Consider the following 20,773-nt stretch of genomic DNA (forward strand, 5'->3'; position numbering starts at 1 on the left):
GAAGTACACATTTCCACTCATCACAGCTAAACATGGTCATGTTGATGATTTCTTCTACACCTTTGCTTTTATTCTGAAATATTCTCCTATTCCTTTCCATCCAAATGTTCCAAATGACCACATAGAAGCATCTCAATTGCTGCTTTCGATCTTCTATTCTACACGGCTCTTCTGTCCAACTTAGATAATGGTCCTTCATCAACCCCAGGACAGTCCATAGCCGCCCAAACGCTAATATCCAAGCATTTTACACCTGCCAAGCAAAATCACAGCCAAGAAACAAGTGATGGACCTGCTCAACATCCTTGTAACGAAAAACACAACCTTTATCATCCTGACTAATAATCCCGAATCGACTTAGCCTTTTCTTAGTATTTACCCTGCCTATCAAGACAAACCAAGCAAACAGCTCCACTTTTGGTGGAACTAAACCTTTCCAGATGGTCTGAGTGAAGCTGTAACTAGTTATATCCTCTGCTAGCATTCTTTCTTGTAGCACCTGCACAAAAGAGTTAGCCGAAAAGATCCCTAGTCTATCATATTTCCACACAATTCTATCCTCTCTATTATTTACTAGCCTCACAGGTCTCAAAGCCTCATGTAATTGGCTCAGGAGATCCAACTCCCCCTGAAAAAGCTCTCGCCTCCACTGAAATTTCCAGATCCACTCTAGCCCATCGCAAAACCCATAATATCCAGTAATCGAACCAGATTGGTTTGAAACAGAGAAGAGCTTGGAAAACCGATCTTTCAAGGATCCACAACATAACCATACATCCTCCCAAAATTGAGTCCGTCATCCATCCCCAATCTCCATGGATAGGCCTGTAATCATCTTATCCCTTAATGTTGCTCCTTAATCTGCACGTGGCAAATGTCCTTCCAAGGTCCTCCTCTTGTGGGTAGCACTTGAGTGGACAGTAACTCACTCGACTTCAAATTATTACAGAAACAGACTACCTTCTTCTATAGTGGGCACTCTTCCTTTGCAAACTGCCACCGCCACTTAAACAATAGTGCAGTATTACGAACCATAGCATCTCCAACTCCTAACCCACCTAATTTCTTTGGGACCTGCACTAAATCCCATCTCACCAAAACCGTACCATTCCTCCCATCCTCCTTGCTCCATAGAAATCTTTTCTGTAAGAAAATCAATTTCTCAGCAACAGCCTTCGACATCTTATATAAGCTCAAATAATACACTGGTAAGCTATTTAGAACTGATTTGATGAGCACCAACTTCCCAACTTTGTTTAGCACCATAGCTTTCCAAAGGCTTAGTTTCTCTTCCACGTTGTCGATAATAGGCTTCCAGGTCTTGACCAATTTCGGATTTGCTCCTAGAGGGATTCCAATAACTGGGAGGGTACCTTCCTTAAAACCCCATAGTCTACAAATACATTGTATCCACTGCTCATCACAATTGACAGGAATCAAACTGGACTTATCAAAATTAATACTAAGTTCGGACATCAACTCAAACTACCGCAGCAGCCGCTTGTAATTCTTCATATTCTCTTCTTTTGGTGGGCAAAATAGAATGGTGTCATCAGCAAACTGAAGATGTGATAGCTCCACACTGTCTCGACCAACCACCAAGGGAGAAATACGCCTATTCCTAACTGCCTCACCAACCATCCTATGCAGAACATCTACAACCAGCACAAAAAAAAGGAGAGAGCGGGTCACCTTGTCTCAATCCCCTTTCTATTCTGAACGGTTTAGATGGCGAACCATTAATCAAGACCGACATAGAAGCTGTGGTCACAACTCCATAACCCACGCCCTCCATCTGCACCCAGACCCCATCATTTGCAATACTACATCGACAAAGCTCCACTTTACTCTGTCATATGCTTTTTGGAAATCGAGTTTGATTATGGCTGCCTCCTTTTTCCTCCTTTTGAGCCAGTGCACCGTTTCACATGCTATGAGAGCCCCATCATGAATTTTCTTACCCTTCACAAAAGCACTCTGAGTCTCTTCTACGAACCCCAACATTACTGATCTCATCCTCCTAACTAGCACCTTTGAAATAACCTTGTATACACATCCAACCATACTAATGGATCTCAAGTCTTTAATTTATTTCGCACCAATAAACTTAGGTGCCAGCGCCATCCAAGTAATATTGAAATTCGCCGGTAGTCTGGATGTCTAAAAGAACCTCGTCATAACTGCCGTAAAATCTGACCCAATCTCATCCCATCACCTCTTAATGAAATTCATGTTGTATCCATCACACTTGGCGCTCTTGAAGACTCACAATCTCATACTGCCTCCCTAATCTCCTCAGTCGATGGCATCACCTCCAAGACCACAGAGTCTACCTCATCTATCTTCTCCATCAAACTATCTCTGAACCCCAACAAAGGAGAACCTTCCTGATGATATAGCTCTTTATAAAACTCTCTAATAACTATTTTTATTTTAGCTTGGTTCTTACTAGTCTGCCATTAACGACCAGAGAATCAATCTTATTAATAAGGAATAGTAAAATGTGGATTCTATGGCGCCTTTCATTGTGGTGCCTAAATTGTCTAACTTACTTTTATAAGTAAAAAATAAAATGTATAAAGTAAAAGTAAAATATTTAAAATTTATTAAATATTATTTCTTTACCTTTTTTAATAAGTTAGGCACCATGTCTTAGGTATCATAGCATTCACCAAAGTAAAATATGTATTATCTTTTAAGTTTTTATATAATATTTATTAATTATTTTTTATTTACCATAAATTTTATTAAATTAGATGAAGTTTTATTTCAAAATTAATTATCTAAGTAACGAACTTTTATAATAGTCATGCATGTTACAATAATTAATAATACAGATAAACACTGCTAATAAGTTTTAAATGATAAATTAATAAAAAGTTATATCATGCCTGTTATTTGCCTAATAAAAATGTTCAAAGACATAATTATTGCCTTACTGTTCAATTTATAGGTCATAGATGATCTATTCATCTTTGCTTCTTCGTCACTGACCGATCGTCTCAACTTTGAACTACTCTAAATTTTTGAGATAATAAAACTAGACTCTCGTATATATTATTGATACTATGTTTAGACAAATGTTATTTAATTTTTTGGACATACTAATTATGGCACATAATATATAAGTCAAATATAGATAAAATAAATATCCCTAACTTATGATATATTTGTTGTTGTAGAGATACTTAATCTTATTAATTAATTTTTACATAAAAATTTTGTTTAATATATTGTTAAATTAAATATTAAACTACTGTTAAAAATTTTTAAAATATTATTTATATATTAAAATTAACTATAATATAATTGTGTATAATATATATGTTGTTTAGTTTATTTTTAATATATATTTTATATTAATTTATTTTAATAGTTGATCTTAGTATATAGAGAGAGAGAGAGTATAATTATAAAATTTTATCTATATAACAATATAAAAATATATAACTATGTTTTGTATATATTAAAATCAATTATCATAAAAAATATATATATTAAAATATAAAATATATATTGAAAATAAATTAAATTACGTATGTATTTATATAAATATTATATAATAATTAATTTTAGTGACTAATTTTAATATACAAATAATACTTTTAAAAAATATATAACGTGTAAATACATATTAAAATATAAATATATACATAATTTTAAGTACAAACCGTTGCATAATGAATATTTGAATCTCATAATTATTTTTCTCTGACAAGTATTATTTTTTTAGACAATTTAGAAGTCTAAGAAAGAAAATATCTATAAATATAAGAATGAAAATTGTCCCTCTAATTTAATAATGTCATTCTCATTTATGCCTTTTTTATTGTTTATTTTTATTGCCACACCCACTCCCAATAAGAAACATAATGTATAAATAGCATAAATCTCAAAGTAAATATAGTGGTCTAGTGGAGATCTATGCAGTGGGGAACAGGCTATCCCAGGAACCCACTTGGGTAATATTTCGTTTGCCAGTTAATAAATGCTTCTAGATTTTCGATATATAGTGGAAAATTTGGGTGGGTATGGGTGCATTAAGGAATCGTCTGAAGGTGATGATAACAACAACATTCTTTTCGTTTTTTCTTTGGGAAAGTTGTTTAATTACGAATCATTGTTTTTTTCTAATCAAAAGAAAAAAAAAAAAAAAACAAAACAAAACACTACTAAAACTAACGTTATTGTTTGGAAAATTGACATTAAATTTATATGATAAAATATTATTTTGATCCAAATATTTGAACTGAAAATCAAAATAATATTTTATCATTTGTAATGAATAAATAATAAATTTTCACCATAAAAATTATGATAAAATTGACTACTAAAGAATTAAACTAATTATATAGTATATACTCAAACGATAAATATTCGACAAAATATCCAATGATATTTTTTTATTTTGTAAAAAAAGCACATTAAATTTTTAAATTATGCCTTCTATTATTATCTTCAATTTTCTACTATATATGTCACATTTTAAGTCTGAACGCGATTGCGGTGACATAGATCTAAGAAATGAGCTTCAATCTCAATTAATATAAAGTTATAAACTATTAAGGCGCTTAAATTGAAGTTTAACTCAATGTAAATTTGGACCATAATCATAAATAAACAAAAAAAAAAGCACATTTCAAAATTTCACTTAGAGATGGAAAATTTTTATCAATTTGATTCATAGTTTACAAACCAACAAATGCGAGCACTACTACATGGTGAAGATTTAGTAATATTTCTCTTTTAATATTTATTAAATTGTTAGTAATGGTCATAAAATTAAATATTAAGTAACATTTATTTATAAATGTTAGTAAATATATTTGATTTTTTAAAAAGTGTTACTTTTTCCTGATTACTTATTCACATTTACAGAAACAAGTAAAACTCATTGCTCACAAAATCAAAATTTCTGACTTCTCAGATTCAAATCTCGTTCACTGTTCAATCTAATCACTTATTCCTTCGTGCGTTTGCTTCGAGCTTCATTTCACTGAATTTCAATCTCAATCTGACTCTTGTTCGATATGCTCTCGCTCTCTTTTCGATCTCGTTTTGGCTCGATCTCGATTCTCGATATCTCTCTGGTGAGGCTGCAATCTTTGAACTCTCTCAATTCTCCTAAGACCATATTCAATAGGAAATTCATCTCAGTTCCTATTTATGACCCACCTGTCATAAAAAGTAACCTCACATAAATTTTTGCGTCATAAACAGTAAATAGGAACTCAAAGCATCTCTTTTTTCTTCATTAAAAGGAACTAACTTTCGTCCATGTTATGATCCCACTTGATTAATTAATTAAAAGACTTAAAATTAATGTAATTGATTTTTTAATAATATTATTTAAATTTATAAATTTAAAAATAATTCACTATTAAAAGATATTAATATTAAATAAATTCATATATAAAAATAATACATAATATATAATTCGGGATTACACTAATTTATAGTTTTGTGTTTACAACGACTAATTTTAATAATATCGTTAGCATTTTAAATTTTAAAATTAAAAATAACCAACTCAACTAAAAATAATTTTGTAAGGTGTAAAAATTAAATTTATTTTTTAATATAAGTAAATTTAATTAATTATAATTTAATATAATAATATAAATAATATTTAATATTACTTATGATATAAATAATTAATATAAATTATTAATTAAATAAAAATTTAATTATTTAATCTAATTAATTATTAAAATTATTAATAAATTAATTATGATTTAATTATTTAATTAATTATTATTTAAATAATTAATATAAATTATTAATTAAATAAAATATAATTATTTAATATAATTATTTAATTATTTCAAATTTTATATTATTATTTTTTTATAATAACTTGCCAAGTGGCAAGTTATTATTGGTTGATTTGAGTCTCTGTTTAGAGGGACTCTCTCATCTTGAGACCCGTGCAGCAACTCAACCCTTCTTTCCCTCCAACGGTGTTTTTCTGCTTTTGTCAGAAAATAGGGCCTCAAGATCCATCCATTGAAGTTGCTCTAAGTCATCACTGCTCCTCTGTCCTCCTCGTTGTAAGTGTCTCTGATTGCTGCTTGCAGTTGTTGTCGCCGTCGTCTTGCAAATAGGTCATCCTTTGATTTTCAATGTGTTAATTCATGTTACGAATTTGTGGTCAACCCCTAATTTAGTGTTTTTTAATTTTGGAATATGTTAATATATGCATTGATTTTGATTATAAATTATGATTACTGGAGTTGATTTTCAAGAAATTAAATTCTCTATGTTTAGCACTATGGAATTCAGACAAATTTTAGTCTAAGACTTTTGATTTCTCCATTTTTCATTCTTCAATTCTTTCAAGGGCTTCGATTCACTTTTTTTGGGGGAGATTTTCTAGGGCTTCTTACTCTGAAATTATTGGAAGATGTGGTTTCGATTCTTCGAATAAAGTTCAAGAAATTGTTTCTTCAAATAAATTAATTTATGCATTAACATTTGGGGATCTTTGACGAGTCTTGCATGAGGTACAAAGAGTTGCAAAAGCTACTTCTAAACGTGGTTGTAGTCATTGACAATTTTGTATTTTTTTTCTGAATATTTCATAATTTATTTGATTTATGTATATTACTATGAAGTTTAAATTTTAGCTCGTCCTTTATTCTAAATCTTGAAAATCGTCAGTGTTCTTGTTCTGTTAATTAGTTTTTAAATAAGAGGTATGGTTTAAAATAATTGTTGCTTCATAGTTTTCACTAATTTTGTGTCCTTGCATAATTTTTGAATTGTAAACTAAGGTAAACTCTTGCTTTGAGCAACCATGGAAGCTTTTTATGGTTGCTACTTTCTTATAAGCACCAGTTTTTAGCTCTCAATTATTTTTTTTAACTTTTTAAAACTAAAATACTGTTGAAATTTGATTAACTTGTTTTGATTAAAAGAAAAAAATTGGAGTTTCATGTTTAAATAGGCTAAATATATCAGATAGTTAAATTTATTAATTACTTATTCAGGTATTCTATGATTTTTATGTGGTCAAATATATCAGATAGTTAAATTTTGCCAATTTTATTGTGCATAGAATGATAGAAAGAAAAGTGGGGATGGAATTGGAGTTATTTTAAGTTGGGGAAGGAATGAGTGAAGATTTATTTTGGGGAAGCAATTAAGCAAAGTAAGAATGGTAGCTTTTTTCTGTAAATATTTTATCGCCGAAAGTAATGGGGTGAAGAGTAGAATTTCTTTTTCCGAGAGAAGCTTTTTCTTTTGAAAAAATCAAGGCCGTTATATATGCATTGATATATGGGGAAGAAAAACTATCCTAAGGTCTTTGTATAGTTTTTATATTTAACAAATTGTTATTATGAATTACTATTATTATTGTTATTGTTATTGTTGTTGCATCTATCCCCTCTTGCATTTTACTAATCTCATTTGATGTATGTCTAATATGTAGGAACCAAGTTCTATGACTCCTGTAATTCAAATTATAGTTAAAATCTGGACAAAAATAACCTTTTAATAAAGTACCTATTATGGTAAAAACAATGACATAAAGGTAATTATCAGAGTTTAATTCAAATATAGAATAAAATATGTAACAAAGCTTATTCTTATGTTTCAAATATGTATATAATTAAATTTATCATGCAAGAATATATAATAAAAGAATAATTTTCATAATTTGATTAGAGGTATAATTTTCGCTTTTATTTTTATTCTAGGGACACTTTAGTATACGGACACAATAAGTATGGTTCCATTTATGGTCAACAGTAGTAAAAAAAAAAGCAGAAAAGATGGGTTCTTACAAATGATCAACATTTTGCCACTCATTTTTTGACCCCATTATTCTTCTTTGTTGATATGCCTCTCTCTTGTTCTTATCAAACTCAGATTTCATCTCACCAAAGCTTTCTTTCTATCATAGCCCTTGCCTCTTGCTATAGATTTCAAATAATCAGAGTGTTACAATACACAGAGATTTAGAGCAAACTGAAACAATGACGAATCCTTCAGTCTTGTCTAACATCTGAGCTTAGCCTTTGCGCCCAAAATATTGAACAACATCACTGCAAACATGGCTCATCAACAGGTACATTTTAAATTTAATAACCCATTAGCTTGTTCTTGTTTTTGGAACTATCCTCATGAATTATCTATTTATTTTTTTCTATTATATTGTAATGATTCCGAGGATGTGGGTCTATAATTTTATTTATTTTATATGCATTGATGAGATTTGTTTTCATTATCCATTGTCTGCTACCAAAAATGGACATTAACTATTTTTCTGAACACAATTGATTTGATTTTGATGTTTGTATGGTAGGATATTGAGGGGTGGCCATTAGGATTATTGCAACCACTGAATAATGCAAGGGTTACTGAGTTGGCCAGAAGTGGTAACATGGTAAAATGACAAAAGAAGAAAAGGAAAAAAAAGAAAAAATTATGTTTGTTCTAGGATTTGGCTTTTAATACTTGCGGAATTATTATGCAGAGTGCTATTTCTGGGCTGAATAGAGGTCTTGTTGCAAATGAGGATGATCTGAGAAAGGCGGATGCTGCGGCTAAGGAACTTAAAGCTGCCAGAGGACTAGTTGATCTCTCGGCTGACCTCGATAAATTGCAAGGAAGATGGAGACTAATATATAGCAGTGCATTCTCATCTCGTACTCTAGGCGGCAGCCAGCTTGGACCTCCCACCGAAAGACTCCTTCCTATAACTCTTGGACAGGTTTGTTTCTGAACACATATCATCATGATATAACTGTAAATTGCTTTAGCCCGATGGCATGAAATATATTTGAAAATGATTCATAATTGTTGAGCAAGTTGCAGATTCTTATAGAAGTCTATTGTGTAGAGATATAAAATTATTTTATGTTCTTTTACCTATAGTCCTTGACATAGAATTAGAGCCGCTACAAGTCTTGAAATAGAAAAATTGACTTATTAGACCAATTTTAATGTTTGATGGTTATACATTTTGGGGGACTAAAAACAGTAGGTGAAAGTGTGAAGAAACCGTTACTGTATTATAACAACAACTTGATTGGGACAATCACTCTGTTTAGAGGAGTGAAGGTTGAAGTAACACACAGAGAAAGTGTAAGAAGGAAATATCGCGTTTCAGGATTGACTTCTTAACCAACAACAGAACTTGTGTATGTTATTTCTCTTTCTAGTATGAAGCTATGATAAAATGATTTCCTAGTTGATGACTTAATATGAAGATGTGCTTCTTTTAAGTTCCCTGTTGATGAGAACTTGATGAGTGGATAATTTATATGCTTTTTGGAATTGTTTTTAGATAGTTTTTAGTAGAATCTAGCTACATTTTAGTATATTTTTTATTAGTTTTTAAGCAAAATTCATATTTCTGGACTTTACTATGAGTTTCTGTATTTTTCTATGATTTCAGGTATTTTCTGGCTGAAATTGAGGGACCTGAGCAAAAATCTGATTCAGAGGATGAAAAAGGACTGCAGATGCTGTTGGATTCTGACCTCCATGCACTCGAAATAGATTTTCTGGAGCTATAGAAGACCAATTGGCACACTCTCAATTGCGTTGGAAAGTAGACATCTTGGGCTTTCTAGCAACATATAATAGTTCATACGTTGCTCGAGTTTTGACGACGAAAACTGGCATTCAAACGCCAATTTCCTACCCTATTCTGGTGTTAAACGCCAGAAACAGGATAGAAGCTGCAGTTAAATGCCCAAACTGGCATAAAAACTGGTGTTTAACTTCAAGAAAAGTCTTTACACATGAAAGCTTCAATGCTCAGCCAAAGCACACACCAAGTGGGCCCGGAAGTAGATTTTTGCATCATTTACTTATCTCTGTAAACCCTAATAACTAGTTTAGTATAAATAGGACTTTTACTATTGTATTGACATCATATATCTTTTGGAAACATCTTTGGATTATTTTTAGTCCTTAGACATTGGGGGCTGGCCTCACGGCCATGCCTGGACCATCATCACTTATGTATTTTCAACGGTGGAGTTTCTACACACCATAGCTTAAGGTGTGGAGCTCTGCTGTTCCTCGAGTATTAATGCAAAGTACTAATGTTTTTCTATTCAATTTACACTTATTCTTATTCTAAGATATTCATTCGTACCCAAGAACATGATGAATATGATGATTATGTGACGCTCATCACCAGCTTGAATGTATATCTCTTGGATTCCTGGTCCGCGACGCATGGTTGCCTCTCCTGACAATTGAATGAGGACTACCTTGTATTCAAGACTCAAGGTTCTCCTTCTGTACACATGGAGAAGAAGCATGAAAAGCTTCTCCCAATATAGAGTCAAACAAAGCCCCCACATTCAAACTCTAAGTTTGGTGTTGGGAGGCCCAACTATGCTCTGAATATCTGTGAGGCTCCATGAGAGCCCACTGTTAAGCTATTGACATTAAAGAAGCGCTTATTGGGAGGCAACCCAATTTTTATTTATCTATGTTAATTTATGTTTTCTTTAGGTTAATGATCATGTGGAGTCACAAAAACAACTGCAAAAATCAAAGCAAAATAAAAAACAGCATTAAAAATAGCACACCATGGAGGAAAAACTTACTGGCGTTTAAACACCATAAGGGTAGCAGGATGGGCGTTAAACGCCCAGTCTGGCACCATTCTGGGCGTTTAACACCAGAAATGGGCACCAGACTGGCGTTTAATGCCAGAAAGAAGCACCAGACTGGCGTTTAACGCCAGAAATAGGCTACAGCTTGGCGTTAAACGCCAGGAAAGGTATAAAAGCTGGCGTTTAATGCCAGAAACAAGCAGTAGTATGGCGTTAAATGCCAGAATTGTACTCTAAGGGCGTTTTTGCATGCCTAAATGGAGCAGGAATGTGAAGTCATTGACTCCTCAGGATCTGTGGACCCCACATGCAAGGTTGTCAAACTCGCGAGTCTAGGTAAACTCGTGGAGCTGACCTAGACTCGACTCGTAGACTCATATGTGTTTACCTGTTATACATTTTTTATAAAAAAATATATATATCATGTATAATATATATATTTACTCAGGTAAGGGATGTCTATATATATCGTATAAGAGATGTGTATACAAAAAATAATATAAATACTATACACCAATTTTACTACTTTTTTTATTAAAAAAAAAAAGAAAGAAAAGAGAACAGCCACCAATTTTACTTCAAACTGAAAATACTACAAAATTATAGAGACATGGTGTTACAACTTACTAGTTCTCTGAGGAACACAAACATGGAAAGAAGAAAATTACAGTGAAATCTCAATAGTCATGCAAGCACATTGCCATAACTTATTACATCATGATCATAGTATCAAATTTAGATGTTTGCGAAACTGAGTTGAAATCACACATCTGTGCAATATTCTCTGAAAATAATTTATTAAAAAATTGGAGTTTAATTTCGGTACCAGACACCAGAGACCTTCCATCTTCAACTTCTTAAGAGCCTTTTTAATACAGAGCATAGAAAAGTTGAAAACCCCCATCTGTGCAACATTATTTGGAGACTCCACAGTGGTTGCAGATTTTGAACACCTTTAAAAATATGCCATGGATGGCTGCAAAGCACACTAAACTGGACCTGATTAAAGGTGAAGCGGAAACAAAATTAATCATTTAAAAAAATGTTCAATTTTGAGATTAGAGCAGGCAGTAAGAACCAGTCTTCCAACAAAAATAGAAACTCAAATAAACAAAGCAAACTTAAAATAATTTTTAAAAAATTATTGCTGACCCTATTTAAAGTGTTAACCTAAAATGAATGTACTTCAATTGCATAACAAGCAAACTGAAACTATGAAATCAGAGTTGCATGCCATGCAGAGTCCACATATTTAGATTATCCACTAACAAATTCAGATTTAGATTATCCACTAACTAAATTCATAACTAACACTAACTAAACTAGCACAGTAACACTAACATTTCAGACTTTAGAGTTTCAGTTAGATATTCAGTCACATTAACAAAAAAAACCACTAACTAAGTAACTAACAGTTTAAACCAGACAACCAGTAAATCACACATTTTAACCATGAAGCAGCATCAGTTTAATTTTTTTTTCAACAAAAACGTAGATCAGGGTAGAACCAAAATTGCAGAATTAATACCAAAATTGTTAATATTTGAATTTGTTTAAAAAATTACCTTGGAGATTGTAGAATTGAAGCAGATCGGCAGTGAAGAACAACTGAACAAGGGCGATGAATAGGGGAGGGGAGGCAAACAGAGTGAAGCAGAACACGAAGGAGTGCGACGGCCGACGACCGCAGAACAGTGGTGGTGAACCTTCACTGCGTGGTGGACTGGTGGTGGGCTCTGCAACTCTGTGTGGTGGTGGGCTGGTGTCGACGAGGAACCTTCACTGCATTGTGGTGGGCTCTGCGACTCTGCGTGGCCTCTGCGTGGTGGTGGGGTGGTGTCGACGAGGAAACTTCACCGCGTGGTGGTGGCATGGTGGGCTCTGCGACTCTGCGTGGGATGAGGGATGAGGGATGAGGTGAGGCGACAGGCGACTAGGCGATGGATGAGGGATCCGTCCGACCTCCAGCCTCTGCGTGGCGTCCGGCCTCCGGTAGATGGTAGGTGGCGATTCAGCGACGTTGGGACGAGAGTGAGCAGTGAGGCCGTGAGGGCTTGGTGGAGTCACTGGAGTAGTGGAGTGGGAGGCTTTCGAATTAGGGTTACTCACTTACTGGGTCTGTGTTAGCTATAGGGTGTTTTTTTGGCCCAAAACGACACCATTTTGGCGAAAATGAGAACCGAATTCAAACTCGCTAACTCGCTAGCAAACTCGCGAGTTTGAGCGATTCTGTCCGAGTCTAGCCGAGTCAACCCGAGTCTACCCAGAAATAAGTTTGTGTCCGAGTCAACTCGATTCCACTACCTAAACTCGTAAACTCGTACGAGTTTACGAGTTAACTCGCGAGTTTGACAACCATGCCCACAGGATCCCACCTATCCCACCTCTCTCTTTCCCCCTCACACATCTCTATAACACTCTACCCAAAACACCATTGACCTATCAAATCCTATTCTCTTCCCCATATTCTCTTCACCAATCACCTCCATCCCTCTTCCCCAAAAACCCCCACCTACCTCACTTTCAAATTCAAATACTTTTCCCTCCCAAACCCACCCAATTTCATTCGGCCACTATCCCTCTCTTTCCCTATAAATACCCCTTTTCACTCCTTCCTTTTCACACATCACAAACCCTCTCCTACCCCCTTGGCCGAACCTATCTCTGCCTCCATCTCATCCATTTTCCTCTTCTTCCCATTTGTCTTTCTTCTTTTGCTCGAGGACGAGCAAACCTTTTAAGTTTGGTGTGGTAAAATATTGCTTTTTATTTTTCTATAACCATTTATGGCACCTAAGGCCGGAGAAACCTCTAGAAAGAGGAAAGGGAAGGCAAATGCTTCCACTTCTGAGTCATGAGAGATGGAGAGGTTCATCTCAAAGGTCCATCAAGACCACTTCTATGAAGTTGTGGCCAAGAAGAAAGTGATCCTTGAGGTTCCTTTCATGCTCAAGAAGAATGAGTATCCGGAGATCCGACATGAGATCCGAAGAAGAGGTTGGAAAGTTCTCACCAACTCCATTCAACAAGTCGGAATCTTAATGGTTCAAGAGTTTTATGCCAATACATGGATCACTAGGAACCATGATCAAAGTATGAATCCGAATCCAAATAATTAGCTTACAATGGTTTGGGAGAAATACTTAGATTTCAGTCCGAAAAATGTAAGGTTGGCATTCAACACGCCCCTACACTAGAAGGGTCAACTTTGATTAAAGGTTGGACCAAGTTCTCATGGACATATGTGTGGAAGGAGCTCAATGAAAAAGAGACTCAAGAGGCAAGCCGGTTCAATTGAGAAGACCGGACCTTAAGCCTATGGCTAGAGGATGGTTGGAGTTCATTCAACGCTCCATCGTTCCTACTAGCAACCGATCTGAAGTAACTGTGGATCGGGCCATCATGATCCATAGTATCATGATCGGGGAGGAAGTGGAAGTTCAGGAGATCATACCTCTAGAACTCTACAAGGTGCCTGACAAGTCCTCCACTTTGGCAAGGTTAGCCTTTCCTTATCTCATTTGTCACCTATGCAGTTTAGCTGGAATTGTCATAGAGGAAGACATCCTCATTGAAGAGGACAAGCCCATCACTAAAAAGAGGATGGAGCAAACAAGAGAGCCCACTCTTGGACCTCAACAAGAGCATAAGGAAATTCCTCATCAAGAAATTCCTGAGATGCCTCAAGGGATGCATTTTCCTCCACACAACTATTGGGAGCAACTCAATACCTCTTTAGAAGGCTTGAGTTACAACATGGACCAACTAAGGGTGGAGCAACAAGAGCACTCCATCATTCTCCATGAGATTAGAGAAGATCAAAGAGCTATGAGGGAGGAGCAACAAAGGCAAGGAAGAGACATAGATGAGCTCAGGTGTTCCATTGGATCTTCAAGAAGAAGAACTAGCCGCCATCACTAAGGTGGACCCGTTCTTTGATTTCCTTGTTCTTATTTTTCTATTTTTCGAATTTGATGCTTTATGTTTGTCTATGTTTGTGTCTTCATTACATTATCATTAGTGTCTAGTGTCTATGTCTTAAAGCTAAGAATAATTCCATGAATCCTTCACCTCTCTTAAATGAAAAATGTGCCTAATTACAAAAGAACAAGAAGTACTTGAATTTCAAATTTTATCTTAAAATTAGTTTAATTATTTTGATGTGGTGGTAATACTTTTTGTTCTCTAAATGAATGCTTGAACAGTGCATATTTTTTATAGTGAAGTTTATGAATGTTAAAATTGTTGGCTCTTGAAAGAATGATGAACAAAGAGAAATATTGTTGGTAATCTGAAAAATCATGAAATTAATTCTTGAAGCAAGAAAAAGCAGTGAATAACAAAGATTGCGAAAAAAAAGGCAAAAAAAGGGGAAAAGAAAGAAAAAGAAAAAGCAAGCAGAAAAAGCCAATAGCTCTTTAAATTAAAAGGCAAGGGTAAAGAGGATCCAAGGCTTTGAGCATTAATGGATAGGAGGGCCTAAAGGAATAAAATCCTGGCCTAAGCGGCTAAATCAAGCTCTCCCTAACCATGTGCTTGTGGCATGAAGGTCCACGTGAAAAGTTTGAGAATGAGTGGTTAAAGTCGTGATCCAAAGCAAAAAGAGTGTGCTTAAGAACTCTGGACACCTCTAACTAGGAACTTTAGCAAAGTTGAGTCACAATCTGAAAAGGTTCACCCAGTTATGTGTCTGTGGCATTTATATGTCCAGTGGTAATACTGGAAAACAAAGTGCTTAGGCCCACGGCCAAGACTCATAAAGTAGCTGTGTTCAAGAATCAACATACTAAACTAGGAGAATCAATAACACTATCTAAAATTCTGATTCCTATAGATGCCAATCATTCTGAATTTCAAAGGATAAAGTGAGATGCCAAAACTGTTCAGAAGCAAAAAGCTACTAGCCCCACTCATCTAATTGGGACTATGATATTGTGAGATTCATTGTATGTTCTCTTCTTTTTATCCTATTTGATTTTCAGTTGCTTGGGGACAAGCAACAACTTAAGTTTGGTGTTGTGATGAGCGGATAATTTATACGCTTTTTGGCATTATTTTTAGATAGTTTTTAGTAGAATCTAGCTACTTTTTAGTATATTTTTATTAGTTTTTAAGCAAAATTCACATTTCTGGATTTTACTATGAGTTTGTGTGTTTTTTTGTGATTTCAGGTATTTTCTGGCTAAAATTGAGAGACTTGAGCAAAAATCTTATTCAGAGGCTGAAAAAGGACTGCAGATGCTGTTGGATTCTGACCTCCCTGTACTCGAAATGGATTTTCTGAAGCTACAGAAGCCCAATTGGCGCGCTCTCAATATATAATAGTCCATACTTTGCTCAAGTTTTGACGATGCAAACTGGTGTTCAAACGCCAACTTCCTGCCCTATTCTGGCGTTAAACGCCAGAAACAGGATAGAAGCTGCAGTTAAACGTCCAAACTGACATAAAAACTGGCGTTTAACTCCAAGAAAAGTCTCTACACATGAAAGCTTTAATGCTCAGCCCAAGCACACACCAAGTGGGCCCGGAAGTGGATTTCTACATCATTTACTTATCTCTGTAAACCCTAGTAACTAGTTTAGTATAAATAGGACTTTTTACTATTGTATTGACATCATATATCTTTTGGAAACATCTTTGGATCATTTGTAAACCTTTTGTATTGACATCATATAAACAGCTTTCGATACACCATATTACCAAAAAAATATTAATCGATCTAATAACTTTTGTAATGACATAAGTTTATGAATTTGAAAATTTAAAAATTATTTCATAAAATGTGAAGTTTTAACAAGTAACAATGTTGATCATATTGTTTTGATTTCAAGAATGAATACGATAGCAATAAATAAAATTGTCTCAAGTAAATTTCAACAAAGACAAAAATTCATAAGTATTTCTATTAATGAAAAATTAATCTATTTTAAAGACAAATACAATTTTTTTCTATGGATTTCCTAACTTGACAAGTCGAGAATTAATCTACCACATATTGATGCTCTATTTATTAAGGGTCTGTCGCTAACTAATGAATTGTGATACACACAAGGTGAGATTCGAACTCTAAATACTTGCTTAAGCGGGCAAATAAGATGATCATTCAATAAATTTAAATTGATTAAAATAAATATTAATTATTTTTAATATTTTTAAGTTATAAAATATTTATAATAATAATTACTATGTATATTTTTTATTTAAATTTTAATAAAAAAATTTATATAATTTTATGTATTATCCCGTGTAGGACACGGGAACATACACTAGTTAAACCTAAAAAAAGAAAGCAAATAGAGAAAAAAAGGAAAAAGAAAACACGATGGCCAAAGACAGAAACTAAGAGGCTAAGGCAGCAAGATCATTCCTCAGCATTATTATTATTAATATAAACTTCATTATTTATTTTCTAGCATTCTTTAGTAGGATTTTTTATTTAAATAAATATTTTATTTACTGAAATAAATAATTATAAAAATTATCACAAAAATACGTTCCTAAATCTTATCTCATTTACATTGTAAACGAGATAATTATGAATATATCTCGTTTATACTGTAAACGAGATATATGTATTTACTGAAATAAATAATTATAAAAATTATCACAAAAATACGTCCATAAATCTTATCTCATTTACATTGTAAATGAGATAATTATGAATGTATCTCATTTACACTGTAAACGAGATATATGAAATTTGAAAAAATACATATATCTCATTTACAGTGTAAACAATATACATTCATAATTATCTCATTTACACTGTAAACGAGATATGTATATTTATAAATTTAAAAATATAATTTTAAAAATAATAAAAAATATTAATAATTTAAATTAAATCAAATTCTTAAAATTTGAACGTTTCAAATAATAAAAAAGATTATAGGTTTTAAATAATAGGAAAGATGGACGATTTCAAAATAACATATGTGGTTTTAACTAGTCACCAAAAAAATATGTGATTTTAACTAACTAATTAATAGATGTATCACGTAATTTAAAACTCTCCATTTAAAATCAGCACATTATTTTCTTAGAAACCAATTTAAATTTAAACTTTTCACTATCACCATTATTAACACGTTTATTTCTCCCAACCATTGAAATAAGTAAAACTATAAGTGACACCGTTAAACTGCCCACTATTAACACGGTTACCTTTTTTTCTAATTACACACTATTAATACTATTGTTTTTTTCACTCACTCTAACCCACACCGACCATTTTTTATTAGGATTTACACTAAATCAATTCAAATAATATTTCAAATTTTTAACTAAAATATAATTTATTTATTAAATTTTTAACTGAGATATAATTTTAACTGACAAAATTTTTAAATGTTTTATGTACTCTCCTGAGTATTAATTTTTCAAATTTCATATATATAATAAACGAGATAAGATTAGGGGACGTATTTTCGTAATAATATTTATAATTGTTTGTTTCAATAAATAAAATATTTATTTAATTCATTTAAATAAAAAAGTATTTCTTTAGTATAAGCTTCATTTCTTATATTTTATTATTATTAATATTTTTATTATTTTTTCTTCAATTATAAATCTTATTATAATAATAATAATTATTTGATAGAATATTTTTTTAGTTTGATAGATTTATTTTTTCTATTCTTTTGTCAAAAATAATATATATTAAGAAAAAAAAGAGAAGATACAAATTAAATTTTAAAATTTAATTTTATTTAAAATATGCAAAAAATAACTATTAAATTGAGATTTAGAATTCATTTTGATAAATTTAAACTCTATGTATTATTGGTATTGAAAATTTCAAATACTATTATAAAATTTTCGATATTTTTATCTTATTGTTTTTAAATTATAAATTATATTATATATTTAAAGAGTTTTATTTTTTTAATTATATATTATGAAACAATCTCTTATATTAAGTTATTCTTAGTGTGGCTGTTTGTTTTTATGTATTATATTAGGTTTATTTATTTCTCTTTTTAAAAAGGCATATGTAGATAATATGAATCAATTGAATTAATGTAAAAAATGAATGAAATAGTTACAAATAATTAGATTTTATTTATAATTTTTATATTTAGATAAAACTAATGTTATTTTATGCCGAGTTTAATAATCATTAATTTTATATATACTTAAAATATGATTATTTTTACCATTAATTTTGTATTGAAATAGTATGTTTTTGGTGATGTTTTTTATTAACTAACTTAACAAATTTTGAATAATCAATTCTAAATAAATTCTAACTATTATTTAATTTAATATAAAAGATATTATACTAATAGAAATACAACGTATTTCTAATTATATTATATATGATACTTTAATGTAGTTATGAAAAACATTAGAATTATAATTTTTATTATTCATCAATCTCAATTTTTTTCTTTCGATATTGTTACGGATCTGGCCCACCGTCCCGGATCCAAACCCAAACCCGGTTTCTTGGGTTCGACCCATTCCCCCCTTCCAGAAGGCCCCGAACCGGCCCTCTAGAGCTCCTAACCGACTTTCAAATTCAAACGTCTCCTTTATCTTATCCCAACAAGATAAGATAAAATAACTACCATCACCTATAAATAAGAGGACCCACGTCCCTCCAAGTATTCATTCATTCCACTCACCTTATACCTCTTAGATCCATCCTGACTTGAGCGTCGGAGTGTCTTTGCAGGTACCCCCCCCCCCCCCGCCGCTTTACTCGAATAGTCCGACATCCGCCTCGACCCGCAGGTCCCCGATCCTCCTCTCAACCCGTACCAGAGACATCTTGTACATTGGCGCCGTCTGTGGGGACTTGCGACAGTCGATCCGGATGGAGGGCGTCCTAGAGGAAAACCCTTCAAGCCAGGATGACTCCCAACCGCGTCGTCCGACCTCAGAACACCAGAAAGTCACAAACCAAGCAAGAATAGCAAGTACTATCCACCACACGAACGAACACGTCGTCACGGACCCGCGACATCCTGAGAAAGCCAGGGACAAAGCGGCACAGATCATCCAGGATCTCTACCTCCGGGTCCAGGAACCTGAAGGCAAACTAACCAACAGAGAAAAACGCAACAACGAACACGGAAGCCAGGCGACTTCCAGGTCAAGATCCCACCACGGCAGGTCGCCAACCCGACAACACGATAGGAAAGACGGTCGCAGTGTCTCACGCGACCACCGACACGAGAAATCTCCGGAACGGCGATACAACAAGAAACACCACCGCAGCGCTTCCCGTGATCTAAGTCGTCAACACGATTCAGACGAGGATCGGAGATACCGAAACACCAAACGCACGAGAAATGACCACACCATAATGGGAGCTACACCCTTCACAGAAAGAATCTTAAGAGCGAAACTTCCCAAAGGTTTCGACAAACCCACCGACATGAAGTATGATGGAACCAAGGACCCTCAGGAACATCTAACGGTCTTCGAGGCCAGAATGAACCTAGAAGGAGCGGCCGACGCAGTCCGATGTAGAGCATTCCTGGTAACCCTTGCTGGACCGGCGATCAAATGGTTCAACGCCCTCCCGAACGGATCCATAGCCAGCTTCCACGACATAGCACAAAAATTCATGGTCCAGTTCACGACCAGAATCACCAAAGCCAAACACCCCATCAGCTTATTAGGGGTCACACAAAATCAAGAAGAATCCACAAGGAAATACCTCGACTGCTTCAATGATGAATGCCTAACGGTCGATGGACTCACGGATTCCGTTGCAAGCCTTTGCCTGACTAACGGACTCATGAATGAAGATTTTCGCAAGCACCTCACTACTAAACCAGTATGGACCATGCACGGAATCCAGAACATCGCCAAAGACTACATCAACGACGAAGAAGTCAGCCAGGTCGTCGCTGCCAACAAGCGGCAGCACGCCAACACCCAACACGGAAATTCGGCTCCCCGTCATAACCCAACACCCAAAGAGAATCAACGGGACCACCCCAGGCCGACCAACCGGCCACCGAGAATAGGCAAATTCTCTAATTACACGCCCCTAACAGCACCAATTACGGAGATATACCATCAAATAGCAGATCGAGGCATCATTCCAAGAGCCCGACAACTCAAAGAAAGGACGGGAGGCAACAAAACCCTCTACTGTGACTACCACCGAGGTTACGGCCACAAAACACAAGATTGTTTCGACCTTAAAGACGCTCTTGAACAGGCCATACGAGAC

General features: G+C 33.9%; 2 protein-coding genes across 2 annotated transcripts; one reads left to right on the forward strand and one right to left on the reverse strand.

The window, feature by feature from the left end:
* Positions 1 to 966: 966 nt before the first annotated feature.
* On the reverse strand, positions 967 to 2,064 carry LOC140174372 (uncharacterized). The gene is made up of 3 exons (XM_072198818.1): positions 1,802 to 2,064; positions 1,490 to 1,642; positions 967 to 1,393 (listed from the first exon to the last, which is right to left on the reverse strand). The coding sequence occupies exons 1-3, from the start codon at positions 2,062 to 2,064 to the stop codon at positions 967 to 969; spliced, it is 843 nt and encodes a 280-aa protein (XP_072054919.1).
* A 4,472-nt stretch (positions 2,065 to 6,536) lies between these two features.
* LOC112704103 (plastid-lipid-associated protein 6, chloroplastic-like) lies at positions 6,537 to 10,078 on the forward strand. Its single transcript, XM_025755653.3, has 4 exons — positions 6,537 to 8,071; positions 8,309 to 8,389; positions 8,480 to 8,716; positions 9,404 to 10,078. The coding sequence occupies exons 1-4, from the start codon at positions 8,057 to 8,059 to the stop codon at positions 9,416 to 9,418; spliced, it is 348 nt and encodes a 115-aa protein (XP_025611438.1). The 5' UTR covers positions 6,537 to 8,056; the 3' UTR covers positions 9,419 to 10,078.
* Positions 10,079 to 20,773: the final 10,695 nt, after the last annotated feature.

This window comes from Arachis hypogaea, chromosome 7, assembly GCF_003086295.3.
Source record: "Arachis hypogaea cultivar Tifrunner chromosome 7, arahy.Tifrunner.gnm2.J5K5, whole genome shotgun sequence".
In the NCBI taxonomy this organism is placed as follows: Eukaryota; Viridiplantae; Streptophyta; class Magnoliopsida; order Fabales; family Fabaceae; genus Arachis; species Arachis hypogaea.